This window comes from Rhinolophus hipposideros (assembly GCF_964194185.1).
Source record: "Rhinolophus hipposideros genome assembly, chromosome: 9".
Classification (NCBI taxonomy): domain Eukaryota; kingdom Metazoa; phylum Chordata; class Mammalia; order Chiroptera; family Rhinolophidae; genus Rhinolophus; species Rhinolophus hipposideros.
Window position 1 is genome coordinate 43,620,369 of NC_138055.1, and position 25,986 is coordinate 43,646,354.

At 37.7% G+C, this 25,986-nt stretch overlaps 1 protein-coding gene across 1 annotated transcript in view; it reads right to left on the reverse strand.

The window, feature by feature from the left end:
- Window positions 1-300: 300 nt before the first annotated feature.
- The window catches only part of SLC2A13 (solute carrier family 2 member 13), a 311,261-nt gene continuing 285,575 nt past the window's right edge, over window positions 301-25,986 (reverse strand). The window contains exons 8-10 of the mRNA XM_081061327.1: window positions 9,062-9,183; window positions 8,786-8,938; window positions 301-2,597 (exon numbers count right to left, since the gene is read on the reverse strand). Coding sequence (XP_080917453.1) covers window positions 2,371-2,597; window positions 8,786-8,938; window positions 9,062-9,183 — 502 coding nt within the window. The 3' untranslated portion in view covers window positions 301-2,370. The remainder of the gene's footprint in view (window positions 2,598-8,785; window positions 8,939-9,061; window positions 9,184-25,986) is intronic.

Genomic DNA, 25,986 nt, shown 5'->3' on the forward strand with positions numbered 1-25,986 from the left:
CAAAGATATGGAATATTTATCAGTATATAAATACCAAAGAGTCCTTTAAAGAAGGGGTTGAGGAGAATAAGCAGGAGAACTGTGGCTGATTTTCCCTGTTATGTGCATTTATGGATGTAAAGTGGAAAACACTGTTTGCTTATGTCAGAGAGAATAGGCCATGTTCTGTTTTACAAAATAATAAGAGTTGAGTTGCTCCTTTAACAAAGTTACTGTACATTCAGCCCAGCTGAGTTAAGGCTATGTATATAATAAAGAGAAGAGTTGAGGCCATTATTTGGATAAATCAGAAAAATTCTTAAAAGAGAGTACTTTATTGGTCTAAATACCTTGTCCTCTCCCAAATATTCTTATTTTAACACACAATAGCTCATTTTCCACTTCACTTTACCCATGTGAAATGTTACACAGATAAGAACTTTTTTATGGCATAAAAATACCAACGCTTTTATGAGGCAAATTAATATCCCCTTAGAAATCAATTGTCAAAGCACCTAAGGAAAACAACTCTCTAAAATAATTTTTTAAATTATATGCAATGATCAAAGGGAGAACATTTTTTAACCTGTAAAGTGACCATTAATGCACATATCATGCCCTTGGTGGCTTAGAGAATGAACCTCTTTGGCTACATTCTCAGCTTTGACATTAAATAGGAACAAGCCAGACTTTAAGAAAAAAAAAAAAAAAATCTTGGGACGAGCAGAAACACATCAAATTTAGAAAGCCACCTCTTCACTCCAAAGAGTACCTTATTAGATGTTTAAAACCATGTTAAAATGCATCAAACATATGTATTCCTAACTGGCCACAGAAGAGTCATTCATATTTTCACTGTAACTAGCAAGTAATTTTGTGAGTAATTTTATACATACTAAATAGTTAAGTCTTAATATAAGAGCAAAAAATAGAGTTCATTGATGAATGAACATAAAGACCAATGAACACTTTGAAAAGACATTGTATAAATGTAGTAAGTCAACATTTCTTAAAGATATGTTATGTGAGAATCATTAATCTGTTCCAATAGAAAATCCCAATTTTTGGACAAGAAGGAAAAAAAAAAAGTCCAGGACAAGCATGAGAAAAAGGAAATGGCAACAGACAAATAAATCTATGTATATTTTGGAGGTGAGGGTAGGGAGGTAAACGATCAGGGAAAATGAGAAAGGGTGTGCAAAATAAAAACTAGTTTACGCTCTGAGTAAAAACAGACAAGTACTGTTAAGTAAAATGTGACAGTTCCCTTAGGGTTAATAAAAAGTTAAAATAAGTTAAATTAAGTCCCACTATTTAATTAAACAAACATCAATAACAGCAGGATTGTTTGTCACTGATATTATTCCCTCCTTTCTTCTTTGTTCCAGAAATTATTTGAATGAAAGAAGGGGAAAATAGTTCTATAACACAAATGAAGGCACAAATAGGAGGACTCCAGAGTTGATGAGTGAAGGCATGGTGAATATCCGGTGATTTGGGCACGAACAAAAACTGACCCTGAAATGCAGTTGAAGATTTAGTGCTATCTGTATTTATAGTTGCATACCTAAGTGACTAACTCAATTAAGGATCCATAAAAATCTTTTCTTTCTCTTTAGCAATAAAATATACTTATCAAAACTTGCTAGCTTATCTGTGCAAATGTATACTTATCACTGATGCAAAAAATATGTATGAAAATATACCTAAAAAGACCTGCTTTTCCTAATGTTCAAAAGATCCTGTGCAGTCAGTTTCTGAAGAGCTCTCAAGATCTGAATTGGAGAGAGAAACCAAAATGTGGAATCCAAAGGAGGTAAGGACAGCTGTGCCCTTGTGGGAGGCACTTTGAATCTGTTGATGAAAGCTTAATGGAATTTACTTTCTAATAGCAGGTAAGATCACAGGTAAGATACTTGTCCATAAAAAAATTAGGGCCCACAGACCATGTTTTGACAGAAAACACCTTTGGACCATATCCCAGAATCATTCTTTCTAAATATATCATTCATATATGATTCTGTTAGGTTAGCACTGACTCACTTGCCACTAATAATAATATATGGTCTTAGGGAAAAAGGATACCACAGAAAATCACTGGATACAATATTCACTTTAGACTATCTCAGGGAGGAATTACACACATTTGTTCAATAATTATTAGTTTAAAATCTCTGTAAATATTGGTACTTTTTTTTTTTTACATTTCTGCTTATGAAAAAAATGTCACCAGGGGTGTCTCTTCCTCCTAATCAAATATTCTAGAATATGAACTCATTCAAAACTAGACTGTGGGAAGAACCAGATTAGAAGCAGGGCAGTGAGGTCACCAATTGCTGGTGTTTCCCCCTCGAGTTTGTTTAAATAACTAAATAGATCAGCAGTTGAAAATTATTCCACATCAGAAGCATCGTTGTCAGAAAGATGATAGTTACTTCCCTTCACCCGAATATATTCAATGTATCTCCCTTCATCAGAATCTGAAGCTCCACATGTACATAGCCTGTTGTCAAAGAGTGATTCAATTTCCTCTAATTTTTTCCCTTTGGTCTCAGGAAGACAGCCATAGATAAAAATGAGTCCCACTGCAGCGAATCCAGCATAGAGGAAGAAGGCTCCTGTAACGGGAAAACGATAAACAGTAAGTCCTCACTCAATGTCATCGATAGGTTCTTAGAACTGGCAAAACAACTGATGGTTAGTTGACCCTTGAACAATGTGGGGGTTATGGGGCCCCAAATCCCTGTGCTGTTGAAAATCTGTATATAATTTTTGACTTCCCAAAAACTTTACTAATAGCCTAGTGTTGACGGGAAACTTTACTGTTAACATAAATAGTCAATTAACATACATTTTGTATGTTATACACTATGAATATGTTATTACAATAAAGTAAGCTAGAGAAAAGAAAATGTTAAGAAAATTGTAAGAAGAAATATATTTACAGTACTGTATTTATTGAAAAAAATTCATGTATAAGTGGAACTGTACATTCAAACTGTGTTGTTGAAAGGTTAACTGTACATAACAAAACCAATTTATCACGGGCTAATTAAAACCAAATATGAGTGAAGTTCTTATGGCATCTCATCAATGTTATAAAACGTTGAATGAAACTATTTTATTTGAGGACTTGCTATATCTGTGTAAATATACAGAGGGTGCCAAAAAATATGTACACATTTTAAGAAAAGAAAAAACTGTATTAAAATTGAAATACTCAATATATACCAGTAACAAAAGATGAATACAAGTCATGTGTATACATGTATTGACCAGGGTTGGAAACAGTACTTGATTTTATCTTTCTGCTCAGTCATGCATAGCTATGGTCTCAAATGGAGCCTACAGAGAATAAATGCTGCTGAATTGGCGGCCCCAAAGAATCTGCTCTGTGGATTAAGGTGGTGTGAGAGCATAGAAGGAAAACAGGTAAATAGGTGATATTAGAAAAAAAAAAACTGAAAGGGTTGACCAAATCAAGACAGTCTGTGATAGTGTCGTCATATGCCATAAAACTCTTAAGGAGCTAGATTTAATTATAACTACATTTATAAATACAGGACTCCTTTATTTTATTTTAGTTTGGTTCATATTATACATTATAAGCTTTTTAAAAAAAATGTCTTAATCAGAAAAGAATACTAGGTCATCTGGAATGCATGAAAGTGTTACAGTGAGAGGAAGTCTCTGTAGAGAGTGTGGGTCTAAAAGTCACACAGCGACCCAGGCTGAATTCTTGGGCAGTTTCTTAAATTCTCTTGACTTTAGTTTCCTCATCTGTCTAATGGCAGAAATATTTCTGCCTTCCCAACTGCAAAGAATAGAAATAATGAGAGGGGTCCAAGATGGTAGCCTACATGGATACAGAGCTTGGTCCCTCACAAGAATACATCAAATGTACACCTGCAATTAGGTCCTCCTAAGAGCCAACTGAGCCAACTGAACAGCTTCTGCACGAGAGAGGGACTGCATAGAGAAGATCAGGGAACTACCAGAGCTCTCTGGGAGCTGAGGGAGCAACTCAGACAGGAGGAACGGGTGAGTGCTATTGTTTACGTTTCCCCTGAATGTAGATAGTGGGCAGGAAATAATGGCCTTAAATGCCACATTAGACCAGTTTGACTTTTTCGAGCATTCCATCCAAAACACTACAGGTTACACAATTTTCTCAAGTGCACATGAATCATTTTACAGGATAGAATACATATTAGGCCATAAAATGAACCTCAATAAATTCAAGAAGATTGAAATTACATCAAGCATATTTTCTGACCATGATGAAACTAGAAATCAACTACAAGAAGAAACCTGGAAAACAAAATATGTGGAGAATAAACAACATGTGGAGAATAAACAATATGTGGAGAATAAACAACTAATGGATAAAAGAAATCAAAAGGAAATTAAAAACTAACTTGAAACAAATGAAAGTGAAAAATAAAACCTTTCAAAATTTATGAGATGCAGCAAAAGCAATTATAAGAGAAAAAAAAAATCCCAAATAACCAATCTAAATTTACACCTAAAGAAACCATAAAAAAAAGGAACAAATAATACCTGAAGTAGAAGGAAAAAAAAAAAATCAGAGCGGAAATAAAGGAAACAGAAAAACAATAGAAAAGATTAATGAAACTAAGAGCTGGTTCTCTGAAAGGATAAATAAAATCAACACCCCTCATACAACTTAAGAGCAAAAAAACCAAACAATTCCATTAAAAAATGGGCAGAGAACCTGTAGAGACTTCTCCAAAGAGGGCATACCAATAGACATATAAAAAGATGCTCAACATCATTACTCATCGGTGATACAAATTGAAACAATAATGAGATATCACCTCACACCTGTCAGAATCAATATTATCATCAATATTAACAAACAAGTGAGGATGTGGAGAAAAGGGAACACTTGTGTACTGTTGATGGGATCATAAATTGGTGCAGCCACAATGGAAGACAGTATGGAGGTTCCTCAAGAAATTCAAAATAGAACTAGCATATGACCCAGCAATTCCACTTCTGGGCATTTATCTGAAGAAATCCAAAACACTAATTTGAAAAGATGCATGCATCCCTATGTTCATGCAGCATTATTTACAATAGCTTAGATATAGAAGCAACCTAAGTGTCCATTGATAGACAAATGGATAAAGAAGGTATGGCAAGCATGTGCGTACACGTACATACACACAGCACACACAATGGAATATTACTCAGATGTAAAAAAGAATGAAATCTTGCCAATTGTGACAACATGGATGGACCTAGAGGGTATTATGCTAAGTGAAAAAAATACCTAGAGGGTATTATGCTAAGTGAAATTGCAAACGAGCTCACTTACATGTGGAATCTAAAAAACAAAATAAATAAATAAACAAAACTGAAACAAACTCATATATTCAGGGGACAAATTGATGATTGCTAGATGGGAGAGGGGTTGTGTGGATGGGTGAAGGGATTAAGAAGTACAAATTACCACTCATAAAAACAGACACCGGGATGTAAAGTACAGCATAGGGAATATAGTCAATAATATTGTAATAATTGTATGGTGTCAGATGGGTACTAGACTTACTGGGGTGATCATTTTGTAAGTTACATAAATGTCTCATCACTAAGTTGTACACCTGAAACCAGTAAAATATTGTATGTCAACTAACTGAAAATTTTTTTTAAATGGTGAAGGGGAATATAGTTAATAATACTGTGAGAATTTTCATGGTGAAATATGATCACTAGAATTAATGGTGTGATCACATTGTAAGGTATAAAAATGCCGAATTTCTATATTGTATACCTGAAATCAATGTAATATTGTATACTAACTATTCTTGAATAAAAAAAGAATAGAAATAATGTATGTTACATGCCTATTAAAATTTTGATTATTAGTTGCTCAAAAGATAGAAGAACAAGGTTTAGTATTCTGATAAATGGGGATGTTTTCATTAAAAGAGTGATTGATACTGACAAGCTAACTCTTAGAGAATGTGGGAATTTTGCGAAAGAATGAAAGGAGATGAAGTCCTGTGTTCTGATTACTGATAATCAAAATTCTGGAGTTAAGAACAGAAATGGAATGTTTAGTGGGAGGGACACAGAAAGAACAGTAATTGTGATGATGATAATACAGGAATATATAAGAGCTGAGGGTAAAATATTTTAGACTAATCCAGGCTGCTAAACTCCAAAATGTGTAAGAGAGCAAACCTAGCTTGGCTTTATAAAATGTAATATTGAAGAAATATTTATCATCTTTCACAATTTAGGAACATTGCCATGATCAGAAGTAACTAATCAAATCTCTCAGTGTGAACTCCTAGAGTTCAAAACAATTAGACGGATTAGGAAGATTCTAATAGGCCATATAGTCAAATAATACCAAGGGAGTTCTATTAAAACACAAGACTCTTTTATAAAATCTGATGAATTTAAACAGGCATATGCCAAAACTGCCTAAGTGGTCTTCACTGGTGAGACCTGTGGTTAAGCCATGAAAGTGTGAGAAGACCAGGAGGCTGTGATCTGTTCCATGTAATTGGCGAGTCACTTATGTAACTACCTTAATTATTCCCTCTCGGAATGAAAATGAAAAAAAAAAGTCTGTACTGAGTTACAAATATTCCTCAGCTTCAGTCTGAAGGAAATACACCTTGTTAGAGCCCTATATTTAGTTTCAGATTAAAACAAATATTTAATGGAATTATATACACTAAAGAATCAAAGACCATGTTTGATTGAATTTCAGGACCTCAACATAGGAACTTTGATATAATGCTCTCCTAGGGGTCTATTTAGTCACACATGCTATATATATATAAAATGGTATTCTGGTAATATTGCAATGATAATTTTTAGTAGTAAACATTACTGAATGGGGCCCAAGGCCGACCTGTCTAAGCAGTATAGTTTAGGAAAGAATCAAAATTTAAGGTTTTATAAAACAATAAAAGAAGGAGCCAATAAAAGAAGACGTGTATTTCCAGAGAAATACGTCATTTCGGTATGTATTCCTTAAATCAGGAATATAAACACGTATCTTACATAAATCAGTAACGTAGATTAGAATGTCGATCAGAATGTAGATCAAAATATAGGAAAAAACGAACCTGAACTGAAATACTGTTCCACTACTAGCCAGCAGTAGACGTAACGGACCAGTGCGCGGACCTGATAGAAGCCTGGCTTACTGCAAAGCAAAGAGCTTCTTCTAACCAATGTTGTTGAAAGAAGCTTGGCTATGCCCTACTTAAAACTTACTTCTGCTGCCTCATGTTTTTCCAGCAGCATAAATTTAAGAAAGAGGGGCTTTGCTATCAAAAGTCTTCCCACGTAGACGTTTATTATTTGGTCTACGACTTTCTATAAAAAATGCTTTCTCAGGATGTTAGCCTATATTTACGTGTTCTCAAGGATCAGCAAATATGGGTGAATATTGTGCTCATATTTATGGTGTCAGCAAGATAAGTTTATGAATTTAGGTAAAGAATTTTAATTGCTAAATGGGATAAAGCTGAATATACTAAATAATATATTCAGTTGAAAGTGCCAGTACATTTCCTTTGCAAGAAAATAAATATTTCTAAATGGTGATGGGGAGGGAGAAGAATTTTATACAGATAATATTAGAAAAATAGTAGTAAATACCATTTCAGCATGTTCAGAAGAGAGGAGGAATCGATTTTTATAATGTTTCCTCATGTTCATCATTCATCTGCAAAATGCATCTGTGTACTTATTCATTTGACAAACACTTTTGAGTGCTTATCAAATGCATGGGATGCCCTGGAAAGCATTAGGAATACAGTGGTGAGCAAGGCCTAGTCCCGGCCTGAGCTCAAGGGATTTATGGTCCAGCAGTGAATGGTGTGAGAGTGTGTGTGTGTGTGTGTGTGTGTGTGTGTGTGTGTGTGTGTGTGTGTGGAGGGGGACAGACAAATAAACCTGCTCTTGCAAAAAGACATTATAAATTCCCAGAGCCCGTGATGGGGGAAGGGATCAGAAAATGTCTCGGCAGTAGGCATCCATAAAAACCACAGAGGCTTCTGAGGAGATTAGAATGAATCCCTCATATTTCATCTTTCAGAATCCAATCACAACTTATAAACTCATACAATGAAGAAACCTTCTTGCTAAAAAGACAGTTTTTTCACGTTAGTAAAAATGGACTTGAAGCAGCTACCCCAAGTTTTTCCCTAACTCAGCCACTTCCCATTATTTTCTTTTTTTGAGTTACGGTCCCCACACATTTTCACTTGAACACTTCTGTCATGTTTGCAGTTCTGGCAGTGGGCAGAGCTGGTCTCAGCAGACACCCAAAGGCACACACCCTGGCCTGCACAGCACGGATAATACAGTGGAAGGCCTCATTCACAGCAGTGAGAGAATCTATTCTGATTCGGCTCCTGGGTATGACTCTATCCCTGTCATGATATATCTTCATCCATGAGCCCCAGACACCCTGCATACATTTTTCCACCATTTTCTGTTGTGATTCCTCATTAAATTAAACGCCATGCTGTGAAGATTTCCAGCTGAGGAGACAGCTGGGAGATCTTTGGGTTGGGAGAGTGGGTGAAGGTATAAAGTACTGAGGGACAAGAAACAGTACTGCCTAGGAAAGGAGAATTCCTCTTACCTTTGCCAGGTATATTTTTAAGGACTTAGGGGAACAAGAAAGCTATGGAGAAATATTTATAACAGCAAAAATATAACGATCTAGTCTTTCAATCACAAATGACAGCATATATAGAAATCGAGTAGGAAAAATAAAAATAAACTATAGTTGGAAAAAAAATATTCTTACCATAGTATGTCAGATACTCTGCTGTGTGTAAAAATGTCAGGGAAACCAGAACATTGAAAATCCAGTTTATTCCAGATGAACATGCATTTCCTGTACTTCTTGCCCAAAGAGGATATATTTCAGAATTCACAGTCCAAGGCATTGGTCCCATTCCTGAGAAATACAAAATTAAATTTTCAATAAAGCAGTATGTAAGGAATTTTATAAAGAGTAGCTTGTCTCCTCCAAGAAGAGACAATATAATTAACATAAGAATAACAACAGAGCCTTGTTTACCAGGTGCGAAGAAAACGAGATATAAAATAAGGCCCAGAAGTGCAGTCCAGGAGTATGGAGTAGGGCAGAAATTGTAAGCCCAAAATACTTCTTCTGCTTTGAATTTGGTTTCATTATCACACCTGAAAAAAATAATGCAATAGAAAAACTTAGTGTTTTAGGGTATAGTTGCCGAAATTCAATGTGATCACCTAGGATGTATTTGGATGTTCCTTAATACCATTACAGAAAAAGTCCAAGATGTTTTTCTTGAAAAAAAGTTAAGATTTAAATACACAGTATTGGATATGCAAGCTCATACAGAACTTTTTAGAGCTGAATATAATTCATGAGCAACACAAAGAAATACATTGTGTATACAACTCTACCAAAATCCCAGAACGTCTGATTTAAAAATGGGCAGAGAATCTGAATAGGCATTTTTCAAGAGGATATATAGATAGCCAGCAAGTACATGAAAAGGTGCTCAACATCACTAATAATCAGGGAAATGCAAATCCAAACCACAATGAGATACCGCCTCACACTTGTTAAGAGCGGCTGCCATCAAAAAAGACAAGAATGTGGACAGAGCTGAGGTCATCTTAAAAAGCTGACTCCATTTTAAAACTTATCTCCCTGCACCCTTTCCTGTCCCCCTCCCCTTTTCCCCAGGGGGGACTCCAATGTGTACAGAAGCTTCATGTTAATCACAAACGAGCTCAGAGACACAGAGAACAGATTGCCAGGGGTGGGGGGTCGGTAAAATGGGTCCCAAGGTCCAAACTTCCAGTTATAAAGAAATAAGGGATGTAATGTACAACGTGGAGACTACAGTCAACAATACCATATTGCAGCTTTGAAAGTGGCTGAATAGATCTTAACAGTTCTCATCACAAGGACAAAAAATCTGTAAGTATGGTGAAAGATGTTAACTAGACTTAATATGGCAATCTCTTTGCAATATACATGTTGAACCATGTTTTACACCTGAAACTAATAAACTGTTGTATGTCAATTATACTCAATAAAAAAATAAGAAATACATTGTATTTATTACCCATTTCATATAAATCAGACATGATTTCCACTTAGTCCTTGAAAGCTACAGTAACAATTTAAGACCATTGAGAGTCAGTGTGTTATAGTAGAAAGACTTTAGATTTTGCAGTCAGGCAAGATTCAAGTCCCAGAACCAGATTTTTTTTTCCATCTGTAAAATGGGGATAATGCTCTACAGATAATTTTCAGTATTGGAAGGGTCACCTATAAAGAGGTGATAGGGTAGACGAGGGCAGGGAACAATTCTTGTATCCGATTCCAACTGACCCTTTGCAACTTCCTGCTGTGGGTCCTTGCTTCTCTATCAGTCCCTCCCTACTGACTTTGCCTCCTAGTTCTAGGGGGAAGAAGTTTCTTATGGTCTTTGATTGATCTTCAAGTTGAACTTCCAATTTTGTATCTTAAATTGAAATCTGAATTGTACCTGAAGACACAGTCGGCCTCAAAAAACATTCTAACCCCTGTTATCATTTTTAGATCATTGTTCTGCCTCCATCATCTGCCTCTGTTTTTGTATCCTCCCATGCAAGCCCTGTTCTTGTTGCTGGGTGCATGACCTCCATCCTAACATCCCACCTGTTTTGGTAAGATTTGGATGCCTGGTCAGTCATCTTTTCGACCCCGTCTCATTCATTTATTTTCACTTCAGGCCCATCTAATAACTTGGCTTCACAGTTCCTTATTTAACCTCTGAAACTGCAGAGAGGTCACGTTGTAATTTGCTTTATTTGGAACTATGTGACTTCAAAGTCTCAAATTTAGAGCATTTCTTTTCTGACTGCAAGCGGTTTATTTCCTCAGTCCTGAGAACTTGCTCTACATCCAAATCACCATCTTCAGTGTTTAACGGCTCTCAGTATTCATTCATCTCATTGCTCAGCTCAGAGCATGCCAATACCGTCTTTGCTGTAGAATGGCCTGTGGAATCCATCTTTCTTTCCTCCATGCTTGTCTGCCTATCTCACCATTTCAGTTCCCAAACCCTGTTCAGCACCATTAACTTCCCTCAAAAACCACTTTTCAGAAGCTGGGCAAAATTATGAAACCATGATGCTGGGTTCAATTAACAGTTCATGCTATTTCTTCTCAGTTGGGACCCTAATTATGCTTTTAAAAATGTTATCCTTTATTGACTTCTCTACTAAATTCTCTGCTTATTTCAGAGTAGGATTCAATAAACTTTTGTCAATTGCTGCCTCAATTAAAATACTTCTTACTATCCTGTAGTCCCGAAATCTTTGCCTCTACTTTCTAGGTCCTAAGAACTTGTATGATTTCTTTAAGAAAATTGAGACCTTTCCATTTGAATGCCTTCAGTTTTTTTCTACTTTTCTGTATTTCCTACCCCCAGTAGTAATGTGTCTCTTGCCGTTTCAAAGGACTGCCCTTCCTATTAGTGGTCCTTCATCTCATTCTCCTTTTGTCTCTTTTGGGGTCATGTTCCATCAGTAGTCTGTTCTGTTTCTGCCATCTTTAGTTTCTTCCTACTTGAACCTTCTCTTCTGATTACAACACACGAGACTGCTCCTGTTCGAACATCCACCCTTCTCTTGTCACACTACTAGCTCATCAGAAATCCTAGAGAAGTTTGTATCAGTGAGTTCTCCATCTCACTGCCCATTCTTCCCTTCACAGCCAAGCTCCCCTACCACCCAGATGCCAGCTGACTGACTTGTTTACCTGAGTCTGCTCACCTGGAAGTCATCAATGCCCTCCTAATTCCAACATTCATTGATTTTGTCTCAATTTTAAGGCTCTTTGATTACTATGTGGTGTTTGATATTGTTGACAGCCCTTCTTCCTTCTCTTTCTCTTTTGCTTTTATGTCTGTATTTCAATCTTACCTTTCTGATGTATACATCTTCATTGCTTCTTCGAACCCTCACCCTCTAAATACAGGTGTTCTCTAAGGTTCTATTTTGGGGCTTATACCTTCTTTCTTAACCATCCCATCTCATTTTAATCTCCACATGGATGTCCTCTGATAGCTTATTTTAGCCTTGATCTTTTTCTCAAGCTCCATCGATGGAATTTAGGTATCTGCGGAACATCCTTATTTAGATATCCTGCTGTGGCCTCAGACACACCAGAGCTGCAAGAAAATACACTGCCTTCTCCAGGAGACAGAGTGCAGCTGTTCTATGGTCAAATCATGGCTCTCCCATTTATTGGTTGTATTCGTTCATTCAAAAATTTATTTTATGTGTCAGATGTTAGAAAAATAGTTACTAACAAAAAGAAGTACCATTCGCATCTGTGGAAGCTAGAGTTTAGTGGGCACAGGTGCAGTCCTGTTTTCTGTTCTGTAAAATGGGCAAGGGGAAATTATAGGGAAACAGGCTGCTAGGAACATTCAATGTGGTAATGCGTACTGATTGCTTCGCACACTGCCTGGCATGTTGTGTGTGCACAGTAAGCATTACTTTAATGGTGACATTCATGACATTTCTATTTTGGTTAACACTACCATTCCTTCAGTTGAAATGGACTAAAATTTTGGAGTTATTTCCAGTAGTTTCTTATCCATCTGTCTTTAAGTCCTCTACATTTAAATCCAAGTAATGAAGAATAGCTAAGATGATGAGCTCTGGGGCTGACATCTTCCATGCAGATCTAGGTTGGGACACACAGATTTGAAGCTAGCATGTATGTGACCCATTCACTTAATTTTTCAAAGCCTGTGTCCTCATCTGTGAAATACGGGTTTTCCTGGCACCTAACTCGGATATTTGGAGGCTTACATAAGATAATGTACGCAAAGAACTTGACATGGTCTGAGCAAGAAATCGTATTTCCTAGACATAATTTCTTGACTCTGCATTAATACCATCCTAGTTCAGACCCCTGAGAGTCTGTGCCACCAGCTACATCTGTCTGTGCAGACTCACTGGCGTAGCCCCTCCATGATCCGTTTTTCCTCATGTTCATGGCCTTGTACAGTCCTCTCCCCATCAGTGTGGGAGTGACCTGTGACTTGCTTCTAACTAATGGAATGTGGCAAAAGTGAGGACAAAAATGTGTGATTAAATGAGTAAGAGTACAGTGCTACTTAGATGCAATCTCTCACTTCCTTGCTGGCTTTGAAAAAGCCAGCTACCATGTTGTGGAATCCCAATGTTGGGATCCTCTTGGAAGGAACTGAGAGAAGTCTTTAGGAGTGGCGGTGGCCTTCTGTGGGCAGCTAGCAAGACACTGAAGTCCTTGGTGCAAAAGTTACTGGGTTCTGCTAACAAAGGCTAATCCTTCTGTACGTGAGCCTCAGATGAGACCCCAGCCCCAGCCGACACTTTAATGGTGGCCTTGTCAGACTCTAAGCTGAGGACCTAGCTAAGCTGTGTCTGGACTCCTGACCCACAGAAACTGGGATACAGTAAGTGTGTGTTCGTGGTAATATTTTTGTGCTGCAATAAAAAACGGATACCATCTCCTAATTATTTTCCCTGCTTATAGCATTCCTTTCTTTAAAGTACCACCTCACAAGCTGAGATCTCTAGAGCACTGCTCTGGCCACCTAGCAGCTCAAAAACATCCATCCCTGTATCCCAGCTGCCTATGCAATGGGGCCTGCAGCCTACCATATCCTGTGCGCCTGGGCAGGTCCTTTCCTCCAACTACATCAGACTACTGATTTTCAGAAAGGACTTTCCAGATTGAGCATCTTCAGCTCATGCCATTTCCTGTAACTGCAGGTAAACCGTCTCTCCTGATCTCCATCTTCACAATCTGCCTCAGCCCTCAAGGCCAGAATAGATGCCACTCGTTCATCTGTCTGAAATACTCTCCCCCTCCTCTATGCCTTTTCTTTTCCCTCATTTATATTGTTTTCACACAGTGCTCTGTATTATTCTCTCCGGATATATTCCCTCTCCCCTGGGCTCTCATCCCAGGAAGCACAGCACAGGATTAAGAGCACATAGTGTAGACACAGGCGACACGGTTTCTTATCTGGGTTTGGCCACATGCTGGCTGTGTAACTCTGGGCAAGTTACGAGTACTTAACCTCTTTGTACCGTGGTTTTCTAATCTATAAAATAAGAGTCCCTAATAGACTTGTTACAAAGATTAATTAAATACAGTGATAACTGCTTGGCACAAAGACTGCAATCTATTTATGTGTTTGCCAAAAGAATAGTCATTTTGTATCCTCCTCTAAAAATATCAACATCTAGTCCATAATAGTACTCTCTATAGAAATAAATGGTCATCGAACGATGAATGAAGCCTTTATGTTTGTACTTGTTTAACTGTGAGTAGAAAACAGCATCAGAAATCCCCTGATTAATAATCCTCTACCTTCATTTCCCAACAGTCGGTCTTTTGAGTTACGAAGATCTTAAAATGAGAAAATAAGAAGGGATGTACAGGAGAGAGGTGGGAGGGATAGAGATGAGGGAGGAAGAAGAAGAAGGAAGAAGAGGGAGAGGAGAAGGGAAAGAAGGGAAGGGAGGCAGGGGGAGGAAAGCAAAAAAAGACAGACAACTAGGCTCCACGGGGAGGGAATGATTACAAATAATCAAACCACCAACATTCACTGAAAAATCTGATTTACTATTTTTATTCATTATTATCAAAGTTCCTTGCATGGTTTCTGGAGGAAACAATGGAAAGTGGCATATTTTCAGGTAGAGTCTTTGCTTGCTCTGATTAGTTTTTCACCATCTGGCCACACCCGAACATTTACACATGTAAAAGCCTAGTAACTCATCTTCATGCTGATTTTAAAAAGCACCGCAGGCACTGACTTGAGAGTTACACAGTCAATGATATGGAGACATCTAATGATTAAGAACGTGACATCATACCTGACCTTTAAAATATAAACACTAGAAATCCCAACTACAAAATAAAAATGTATATTCCAAATGTTACTGCAAAATGCTCTGTTTTCCTGGCTTAGTTACTGCTGGTGGGAGAGCATGACGCTCTGGAGAAAGAATAAACACACTCTGACATCAGTGTGTGGGCTGGGATTAGAAAAAGTCATGCTCTCTGATGGGAGACCTTCTCTCCACATCCCGGAGCAAAAGCAAAATGAAAAGCTACGACAATGGGAGCTGCACAGAGGCTGCGGCAGTGGACAAAGCTGCAGAATCGTAGGCAAGCAGGTGAAATAGGGCTCATCCTGTCAGAGGGAGAGAACTAATCTTCACCAGCATCATGAGGAGACTGACACCTGATATGCAGACCAAATAAATGATCAGTTCCCTGTTCCAGCCGGGAACCCACAGTGCTTGTCTTAACAATGCATCTAGAAATGAACAGCTCTCTTGGAAGGTGGAGCGATTCTCCCTTGCCTACTCAACACCCAGCCCAAAACCAGTTCACATGTAGAACTGTTTCTGCCAATTTTTTCACGTTACCTGTTAATCACATACCTAAAGAGTGTTAAAACAAATAACCAAAGGAACTACGTGATGCAACTGCTCTTGCCACAGTGAATCATTTGTAATCTGCTCCTTACTCCCTACCCAGCACATGCTTTTTGTATTGCGTCTTTATTCACTAGAATCAACTTAGGTGATTAACTGCTTCATGTTCATATATGGGGGATGGGAGAAAATACAACCTATATTTATAACACAAAACTTCAAATTTTATCTAAGTCTAATCATTGAGAAACTTACAGAAGTTTGCCCCCTTCCCAAAAGAGTTTACAAAAAAATCTAGGGTTTTGGAGAAGGGATGGGACGGCTTATTATCATTTGTGTGACACATATTATTCTCCTGAGTTCATTGCTACTGGTTTATTGGCCAATTCATTACTGAGACATATGATTAAAGCACGATTTCATCTCCAGTTCCTGATGCAGGACTGTAACTTCCTCTGAACAAGATCATTAAGATACCAACTCAAAACAAAATGGATACCCCAAAAGGTTAACTCTGACAGTTGTTTATCTATAGGAATTTATGACCTGATTACAGATAGTCTGAGAGTGGTGGGGGAGAGGTACCTAGAAAAGGACAGAGTATCTCCCCAGGAAAAGACACCTTCACTCTTCTCTGAGGAGTAATAAAGAAACACAACGCCAATCAATCAGAGGTAGGATGATGTAAATTTATAAGCAGCCCAAGCTACGAGAAATTATGATTTTGGAGCATCCCATCAAAGCAACCAGAAAACGTTACTGGTACAAACCTGACTCATTACTACTCAGACACTTCAATTTCTGTTCAGTGGTATAATTCTTATACAATAATACAACATGTAATAAACTTACGTCAAGTGTGGCAAAATAGCATTTAAACTCTACATGTCTACAGTTGAATAATTTGACAAAAGCATAGCTCCCTAGCTTATAAACCATATGGAAGATCATAGCCTTGGATGTTTTTCTACTGTCTGGACTTTTCCTCCTATTTTTATGTTTTACAGTTTTCCTGCAGAGGCCTGTCACACAAAGGCAAGTTGAAAGAAACTTATCTATCTTGTTAATCACTATTATTTTCTGGTAAAAAGAAAACCTTCAGAATTACTGAGATGATTAAATCATACATATGGGTAAATTTCAAAAACATTAGAAATTTGGAGCTAAAAGCCATTTAAAAAAATGAATTGAATAAAGTTTTATTTATATATCAAGTCCTGTATCTAAACCATTTACCAATATGATGGCTATCTTCAAACAAAAAGAAATACTACAGTAAATGAAATTAATTGACAATGGAACCAATGGTTCCAACAATTGACAATGGAACCAAAGTTATTTCTATGGAATAGGGTTATGATCAGCCCTCATGTGAGTGTGTTGTGACAAGGATCTCATGATGGGGAGTTATACCATCCCTCTCAAGTTCCAATTTAGAGACCGGAGGGTTTGCTCTCCTGTCTGGCTTCTTTCACTTCCCTGTATCACTTGGGACTGTCCTCTAATGAGGATACAACACCTCTCTTGTCCCTCTTCCTTCCCTGGGCTTCATAGGCACATTTTACAAATCATCAATAAATATTTGTGAAATAAAACAAAAATACTTTTATCAGTTCCCAATAAGCTGATCTTGGGATATTTGACACCAATTTCTCCACTGTATTGTAAGCATTAGAGAATACATACTGGGGTAGGGGGGTGCCAAAAATATGTATACACATTTTAAGCGATGTTATCTATGTATTACTTTTCAAAGTTGAATTGAATTTTGGTAGCAATGTGTAGTATGACATTTGCTCAAAAGATGCATTAATCAAATGAATGCTAGTGTCACCATGCGACGGACAGGACAAAGAAAATGGCGGAAGCACGGTTATCCTTCTGGGAGCGCAAGACCGTTTTGAAGTGGTATTTGAAATCCAGGAACATTGTGAAAGTACAATAACAGTAGAGGTGTGAGTGTGCAACAGAACCTTCAACACGCCTAATAATTGTACGCATTCGTGATACGTTTGAGACACGCGGTACTGTGTGAGAAGAAATTGAAACGGTATGCGCAGCGATACAAGTGGACATTTTGGTCAATGTTGCTCAAGCAGTAGTTCAACATAATCAGAAGTGTCTGGATGCTGATGGTAACCACTTTGAGCACCTCTTGTAATTGCAGAAGTCAAACATGACCTGTATTCATCTTTTGTTATTGGTACATATTGAGTATTAAAATTTTAATACAGTTTTTTTCCTTCCTTCAAATGTGTATACATATTTTTTGGCACCCTCTTGTATATTTGTTGTCAACATTTTTTTTAAATGCCAAGAAATTTATCTCTACTTAATTAATAGGTAATTGCCTGTGGCAGTATAGGAAAGACATGCTTCTTTCCCATATAAGCATTGCAAAATCCATATGTATCACCCCAAGCTTTAAGAATTTCAAACGACACCAGTACTCTGATTTGATTTTCTTCCATCCGCAAGAGTGCCTGCACAGTATCTCGTGTTTTATTTGCAGGTGCATGGGAATGAATGTAGCTGATTTATCACTAGAGACTATCTTGATGAAAACAATGGTATAATCTGCTTCTTGGATTCTTTTCAATCCATTCTACAGCTGCCTTCCACCAAGGGTGAGTTCTGTGGCTTCTTTATGAAAGCTGTGCTCCCAACAGAAATGTCCCTGAGTAGTGACTGAAGTTGACTAATATTGACATAAAGTTCTGCCATATACAAAATACCTTTAGATACATTAACTCATTTAACTCTCATAATAATTGAAAGAAATAGCATCGTTATTCCCATTTGTCTTGAGGCAAGTCTTTTAAAAATATAGCGACTTTCTCAGCAGAGGTAACATCTGAAACCCGGTCTTCTGTTTCCTTTTCCTTCAGTATAATCATCCTACCTGTTCAGGTATATATGAGAACCTCTCCTTCTTGAACTGCCTTACTTTTTATGAAATTTTTATGAAATTTAAATGGAGAATGAGAGGAAAACTCTGCTTGAAGTCTCTCTTAAATCAGAGTTCTGCCTTAATGTCAGGATCAAAATAAGTCACTAGAATCTTTATCCACAGTAAGTAGGAACACAATGCTTCCCAAAGACCATTAGGAATTAAAATAAACGGCATCTTGGCAGATCTGGGCCTCCACGTCTTGTACATTATTTTTTGACTCAATATCCATTTTGCCCTGAAGCACTAAACAATAATTAGAACAAAAAGGATGCTTGTACGAGCTGGAAGTTCAAATATTTCATACCAATCTCACTAGTGAGATAACTGATTTGTGGGCAGTGAGGTCAATACAAATGTATTACAAGGAGAATAGTGGTTCTAATACAATCAGATGGCGTGTTACGCAGCCTTTCGATAATACATATTCCAAAACATGGAGCTACATAATGACTGTATCTGATACAGTCATGTCAGTAAGAAATTAGAAAAAAAAGTTTCCCCAGAAGTTGCTTAGAGGATGAAAGTACATATGGAATGTCTCAGCAATTACTTAATAAAGAGGTTGTGCCATCATTAGTTACTGACATAGAATTTTGTAAATGAGGCGATGGAAAGGCATTATCATAAAACTAAACTGTAAGGCAGTTTCACATTACTTTATTTCAAATTACTGCTAAAGTGAAAACGTAATAGCTTTGCAAATTAAGCATTTTAACTGCAATTGCCTTTTGTCACTTCCTGATGTGTACTGAAACTTCGGAAAACACCTTACTAATGATCAGCAATGAAACAAAACTATAAAACAGAGAAGATGTGTCTCAATCTTGTGTGTGTGTATGTGTGTGAGTCCTTCTGGGGACTCTAACAGGAGCCAGTTTCTTTGCCTTTCCAGCTCTTAGAGGCCACCACATTCCTGGGTGAGTGACCCATCCCCTCCATCTTCAAAGCTAGAAATAGCGAGTTTAGTCTTAGGTCACATTGCAAAGAAGGTTTGATTCTTCTAAATCAAAGATAGTTTTCCTACCATTTGGGTGAATACGTAGCTTAACAGGTCCACTAAAACCTACCCTATCTATAAAGATGTTGAATCACTATCTTGTACACCCGAAACTAATATAAAATTGTATGGCAACTATAATAAAAAAAATGTAGGGGGGTGGAAGATGAGGGTAAGGGGGATCAAATATATGGTGATACAAGGAGAACTGACTCTGGGTGAACACACAATGGGATTTATAGATGATGTAATACAGAATTGTACACCTGAAATCTATGTAATTTTACTAACAACTGTCACCCCAATAAATTAAAAAAAATTCAAGAAATCTACCCCATCCTTCTCATCTGTTACTGGCACTGGAGCAAAGCAAATCGTGTCACATTCACTATAACACTCATTCTCCTAAAAACAGTGCTGGCTTCACCCTGTCGGAGGCCATGCATGCACTGCCAGCTCCAGCTCCAGCCTTACGCAGCACCCCCTCCCTTCACTTTACCTCACCCTTGTATCACAATGGCCGGCACAGTTGGGGCTCAATAAATATTTCTTAAATGAATACAAAATCTGACAATGTTACAATAAAATACTGCCTCACAAGTCTTAAGTTCTTTTATTTCCAAAGCAGTTTTAGGGAAGGAGAGAGTGAATTAGTAGTGTAATGTGTCCTTTATCCTTCATATGGATTTTTATATGTTTTGATAGTCTACAGCAGGTATTTAATAAAGTTACATGTACTTTCACTCAAAGTAATTACTCCTTTTTTTTTTTTTTAAGATTTATTTTATTTTATTTTATTTTATTTTATTTTTGAAAGGGAACAGGACTTTATTGGGGAACAGTGTGTACTTCCAGGACGTTTTTCCAAGTCAAGTTGTTGTCCTTTCAGTCTTAGTTGTGGAGGGCACAGCTCAGCTCCAGGTCCAGTTGCCGTTGCTAGTTGCAGGGGGCGCAGCCCACCATCCGTTGTGGGAGTCGAACTGGCAACCTTGTGGTTGAGAGGAAGCACTCCAACCAGCTGAACCATCCGGGAGGCAGCTCAGCTCAAGGTGCCGTGTTCAATCTTAGTTACAGGGGGTGGAGCCCACCATTCCTTGCGGGAGTTGAACTGGCAACCTTGTGGTTGAGAGCCCACTGGCCCATGTGGGAATCGAACTGGCAGCCTTCGGAGTTAGGAGCACGGAGCTCTAACCGCCTGAGCCACCGGGCCGGCCCCAGTAATTACTCCTTTGATTAATTTATTATTTCAACAAATGTTTGTTGTATTCTAGGTATGAGAATAAGCATTAGAATAGATGCATATATTCATTCATTCCATCATTTAATAATCATTTACTACAAGCTAAATGCCAATTTAAATTATTAGATATACATATTAACAAAAGAAATTAACACGTGAGATGGGAGTTTTTATATTTCTCAACACACACACACACACACACACACACACACACACACACACACACACACACCCCACAGAAGGTACTAGTGGAAATCTGTGGCACTTCAGAGAGAGAATAAAGGGTCTGGTAGCAGTGGACAAAAGTGGATGGGACTTAACACATTTGTCTTATTTGTAGAGTTGCTTAGAAGACTGGTTCTAATGCCTGCTAATGAGGACTACTGTGAGCAAGTGAAGCAGCAGTGAACAATCTTAGATTATGGGCGTCTTGTAAGCCTATGAACTGGGGAATTACGTACATCGGATCTGGGCTCCCTCTTGGATCCTAGTACTTGTACTCTATGGATTAAGGTAACTATGGTTATGGAACCATGCATAGAAATAAGGCAAAGATCTTAGGAGATAAGAAAAAATCATAGGGGGAAAGCATGTACTCTAACTTAAGGGGACCTGCTCTGGTTTTATTATAAAGGAGACTCTCCTATTGAGAAAACCTTGTATTTCCCTTGGGTAGAAATTTTCCCAGAAAGGTCCCTGGGGTTGATATGTCTCAGTGTTCTGTCCTTAAATGGAAAGGGGATTCCGAAGCACATTCTAAGCAGACACTGGGATAGCGAGAACATCAAATTCAGAGGCACGTCCTCAGGGATGGTTAGATCAGTCTGGCTGTCCTAATCACAAAAGAGTAAATCCAGTTTCACACATTTTAGGAGTTAGGGAAACTTCACACAGAGAATATTAAAGCTGGGCTCAACTGTAGTGAATGAAGCAATCTTTGTACTATCTTTCCCCTATGTGGAGTGTGGGAGACAACTTAAGGGGTTAAGTGCATTATCTAAATCCTCTATCCTGTAACAGGTACAAAGACTATTTTCCCTGGAAGAAAGTGCTGATCAGATTTGAGATTTCAGCCTATGGTCTACTTTGAACTCTTTCTTGGTCCCACTTGCCTTTGTTCTTGGCACAGTGCCTATAATACCTAGAACATTTTTATATGAGGCAAATCATAGCCACAATTAAATTTTCTATAAATGTTTTCTCTTTAAAAAAAAAGAAATAAAGTTGTGTCCTGTATGATTTAATCAACCTAGATGTTAGGGTAAACCTCTGATCAATACATCAGGAATAACTCAATCTAGTTAAAAGCTACAAAGGAAATGGAGATGGATTTGGGTATATGGGCAGTTTTGAACAGAGGTTAACAGCACAGGAACAGACCCAGGTTTGAATGGTGGCTCAACTACTTACTAGCTTCCATCAATGACCTTAAGCAAGTTATTTAACCTGCCGTAGGCTTGTGACCTTCATTTAAAAAAAAACCTTAGTTACGTAATGAAATTATTATGAAAAAAAACCAGTAATTGTTGTTATTAATAAAATGCATGTATTCTGCAGGCCGGGGCCCCGAAGACAAAAAAGAATATTTTTTTTCCTTCTGTAAAATTCTATACATTATAATATTCCCTTGTGTATATGATATGTTTCCCAAAAAGAAAGAAATAACATCACCTGGATTCCTAGGACATTATTATGTTTTTCGTCAGCTCATTTTATTTATCTTAGTCACAATCTTTTTGTTAACCTTTTCAATCATATTTTCATATATCTCCTTGGCTTCCTCTTTTGTCCTTATTGGAGCAAGTTTTCACGCAACCATGAATAAACTTATTATTTCTATTCAGTGATGTAAGCATTGTCTTTTAGAATATTATCATACATTTTAGGATGAAATGAATCAATAGCAAGGGTAAGAGACAAGAGAAGATGGCCTGTGTATAAATGAATCGTGATGCAAGGTGAATATAAACACTTGGGAAACGAATGTAATATTGTATGGCCTAATGGTGAAGATGGTGGAGTAGGTAAATGCTGTGCTTACCTCCGCCCATGGCCACATCAAAATTACAACTAAATTATAGAACACTATCATTGAGAACCACCTGCAGACTAGCTAAACAGAATTCCTATAACTGAGAATATAAAGCCAAGGTGAGACTGGTAGGAGGAGCAGAGATGCAGGAGCAGGCAAAGCCCCACATTCACGGTGTGGCGAATAAGAATTGGGAAAGAGACCGTGACTGTGGAAGTCCCCATGAGAAGGGGGGGCCTGAGCCCCACACTGGGCTCCCCAACCCAGAGCTCAGTGTTGAGGAGGAGCCTCCATAACATTGGGCTGTGGAAAACAGCAGGGATTGTGTCTGAGAGACCCAGGGCTATGGGAGATCCGGAGATCGAGGCTCTACTGGTCTTAACAGCCCCATGTACTGACTCACTCGCTCACAAATTCACTCACTCTAACTCCAGAGCAGGGGCAGCAGCTTGAAAAGTGCCAGGGACCTATGGGGAGGAACTGAATCGACTAACTTCAGGATGAGGACTGGAAGGGGAGGGGCTGGGATAACCTCCACTTTACTTGGATCATGAAGATATACAACTCTACTGTCTATTAAAGGTTTTGCTGTTTCCAGGCAACATTCAGCTAAGCAGTGACACATTTGCAAAACAAATGATCCCAGAACATTCTCTCAGAACAGAAGCAGAAGGAAAACTTTAACCCTAACATTGACCCCTGTTCTAAAGACTTTTTCTTTTAACAGGCCCATTAACAGAGCCCAGGTGATGGACTCTGTCTGCCTTTTCAAGAGGAGGGGCTGTGGAGAACATTGCAACATGTAAACATTTTCTGCTCTGAACTTACACCAACTCCCTTGTTGTCTGGTACTGAGGAACTTACCCACTACTTCCAAATTCCTCTTCTGAGCCAATGATTTCTAGAACAGGATGAAATGGCCCAGGACAGCCAAATTGCAAGGAAAACATCTCTTTTTCTGCAAGATTACAACACCTGCCTGACCAGAGCCCATCAACCTTGCAGCTGTCATTCTGCAGGTTTTTGTCTCTTTCCTCATAAAATTCCTGCCCTCATTTTCAGACAGACACTTCCTCTGGGTGTTCACCCTGTTTCAACTGCTTGAATAAAGTATCCTTATGCTCATATTTTCAAGAATTTCTTTTATTTTTAAAACACATTAATTGTGGTTATTTTATATTTGTCTAACAAATCCAACACTGGAAAACTCTGCAAGGCCGTTACTGCTGTCTTGTGTTTTGCTGATTCTCACTAATGGTACCTGGTACACTTGTGTATTTGTGATTTGGACAATGAACTGCTCATTTCCCTTGGAAGTTTATCTGTGGGAATGATGAGGCTTTAATTGTAGTTGATATTTACAAAGAGGATTATTTACATTTGTTTCTGCTAGACACCTATGGATGAGGGGATGTTGCTCTAGATTAAATCCTTAGCTGGAGGTTTTGCAGACATAGGGAGCATGAATTCAGGCTAGAGCCCACGTAAGGGCTGAGCTCTGATTTAAATTCTTGGGGTAGAGTGGTGTTCTCTCTATCCATGCCAGTTGAGAAATGAGTTTTCCTTGTCTTTCTATGTCTGGAGCATTTTTTTCTTTTAGTACAGCTTTATTGAGATATAATTCAGGTGCCATAAAATTAATTATTTTAAAGTATATATCATTTAGTGATTTTTAGTATTTCATAGAGTTGTGCAACCATCACCGCTATCTAATTTTAGAGCATTTGCATAACCCCAAAAAGAAACCCCAGTCCCATTTATGGACATTTCATATAAATGGAATCATATAGAATATGGTCTTTTATAACAGGCTGCCATCAGTTCACATAATGTTTACAAGGTTATTCTTTTTCATATTTCATTCACTCACATAGTGCAGGGTGTAGCCCTTGACATCCTAACTTAACCTGAGTGATCATGTGACTATGTTTTGGCCTATGGAATGTGAGCAGAAATAAGGTATGTGACTCAGGTCATTTTCTTAAAAGTAAGCTGCTTGCCATCTTTTTCCCTGGGCTGGTACAAGGTCTTGGTGATGGTGAGCTGGCTGAAAGTATGTAGAAAGTATAATTCTTCAAATTTACAGAGAAAGAGAGTGCAGACTAAGGTCCCTGACCATCTTGTACTGCCTAGCCAGCCACAGGGTTATTACCTCTGGAATATTAAAATTGATTGAAATAAACTTGGTTTAGATATGCCTTCTGGTTACATCAGTTTAGCTTGTATGCAAAATAATGTAATTAGAATGTAACATCATTTATCATTTGCCTACTAGATATTATTCCAATGTTTTTAATAATGATGCCACTGCCATGAACATATAGGACTTCCTCTCCAATTATTTCCTTATAACACATTTCTAGAATTTGAATTGCTAATTATAGGGTGTGGAAATTAAGCCTCTTGATACAGACTGACAAATTTCTATTTAGAAAGATGATTTGTTTTACGCTTGACACACCAAGGCAGAAGAGTGCTTTTTGCTCATTTTAAAAAACTTAAAAAATAATAAAAAGTGCTATTTAGTAACTCGCCTAGGGTAAGTGACGGGTAGTGAAAACTACCTATTTTATTATTTTGTAAGTTCTTGTGCTAAGGAAACACATCTCTTTGAGTGATTTAAAGTAAGCATGCAAGCATCCCTAAGCCCTTCAACTGGGAAACAATGGTAAAAATTGTATTATGTTTGCAATATAATTATCTTTAAGTACATTAAAAAAATGATAACATTTTCAGCATACACTGAACTTATTTTGGATTTCTGACTTGCATTTCCTGAGCTACAATTACCATGTTATTTTCTCATTTCAACTCAATCTTTTCTCATTTACATTGTGGTTCTGTAACAGAATATGGTTTTATGTTTTCATAAACAACAGCAATATTGAAAAATGTATAAGTGGTGATCTGACACAGAATGTGGAGCTAATCCACTAACCCATCCCTTCTAAAGTAGCGAAATATTTCAATCGGTTTCACACAGATGATGAGGACAACTGCATCTTTGATTTTTATTGTCTCATACTGGTAGCTTTTATTCTGTGAGAATGATAAACAAAAATCAGATAATCTAATCACAGTCTAGGATACAAGAGTGATTTGAAATAAAAAGTTAATGGAAACATGTTATGATAAACACAGTCATACACAGACATATGCTCAAAACCAGTCGTGACTCAACTCATACATTCCAACCACTTGAATGTAAAAGCTATAGTTTTGATGAAAATCTACTTCAAACATGATATTTATCTGAGGCTGTGGGAGTCAGCTTGCAAGTTGTCCCGCAGTGA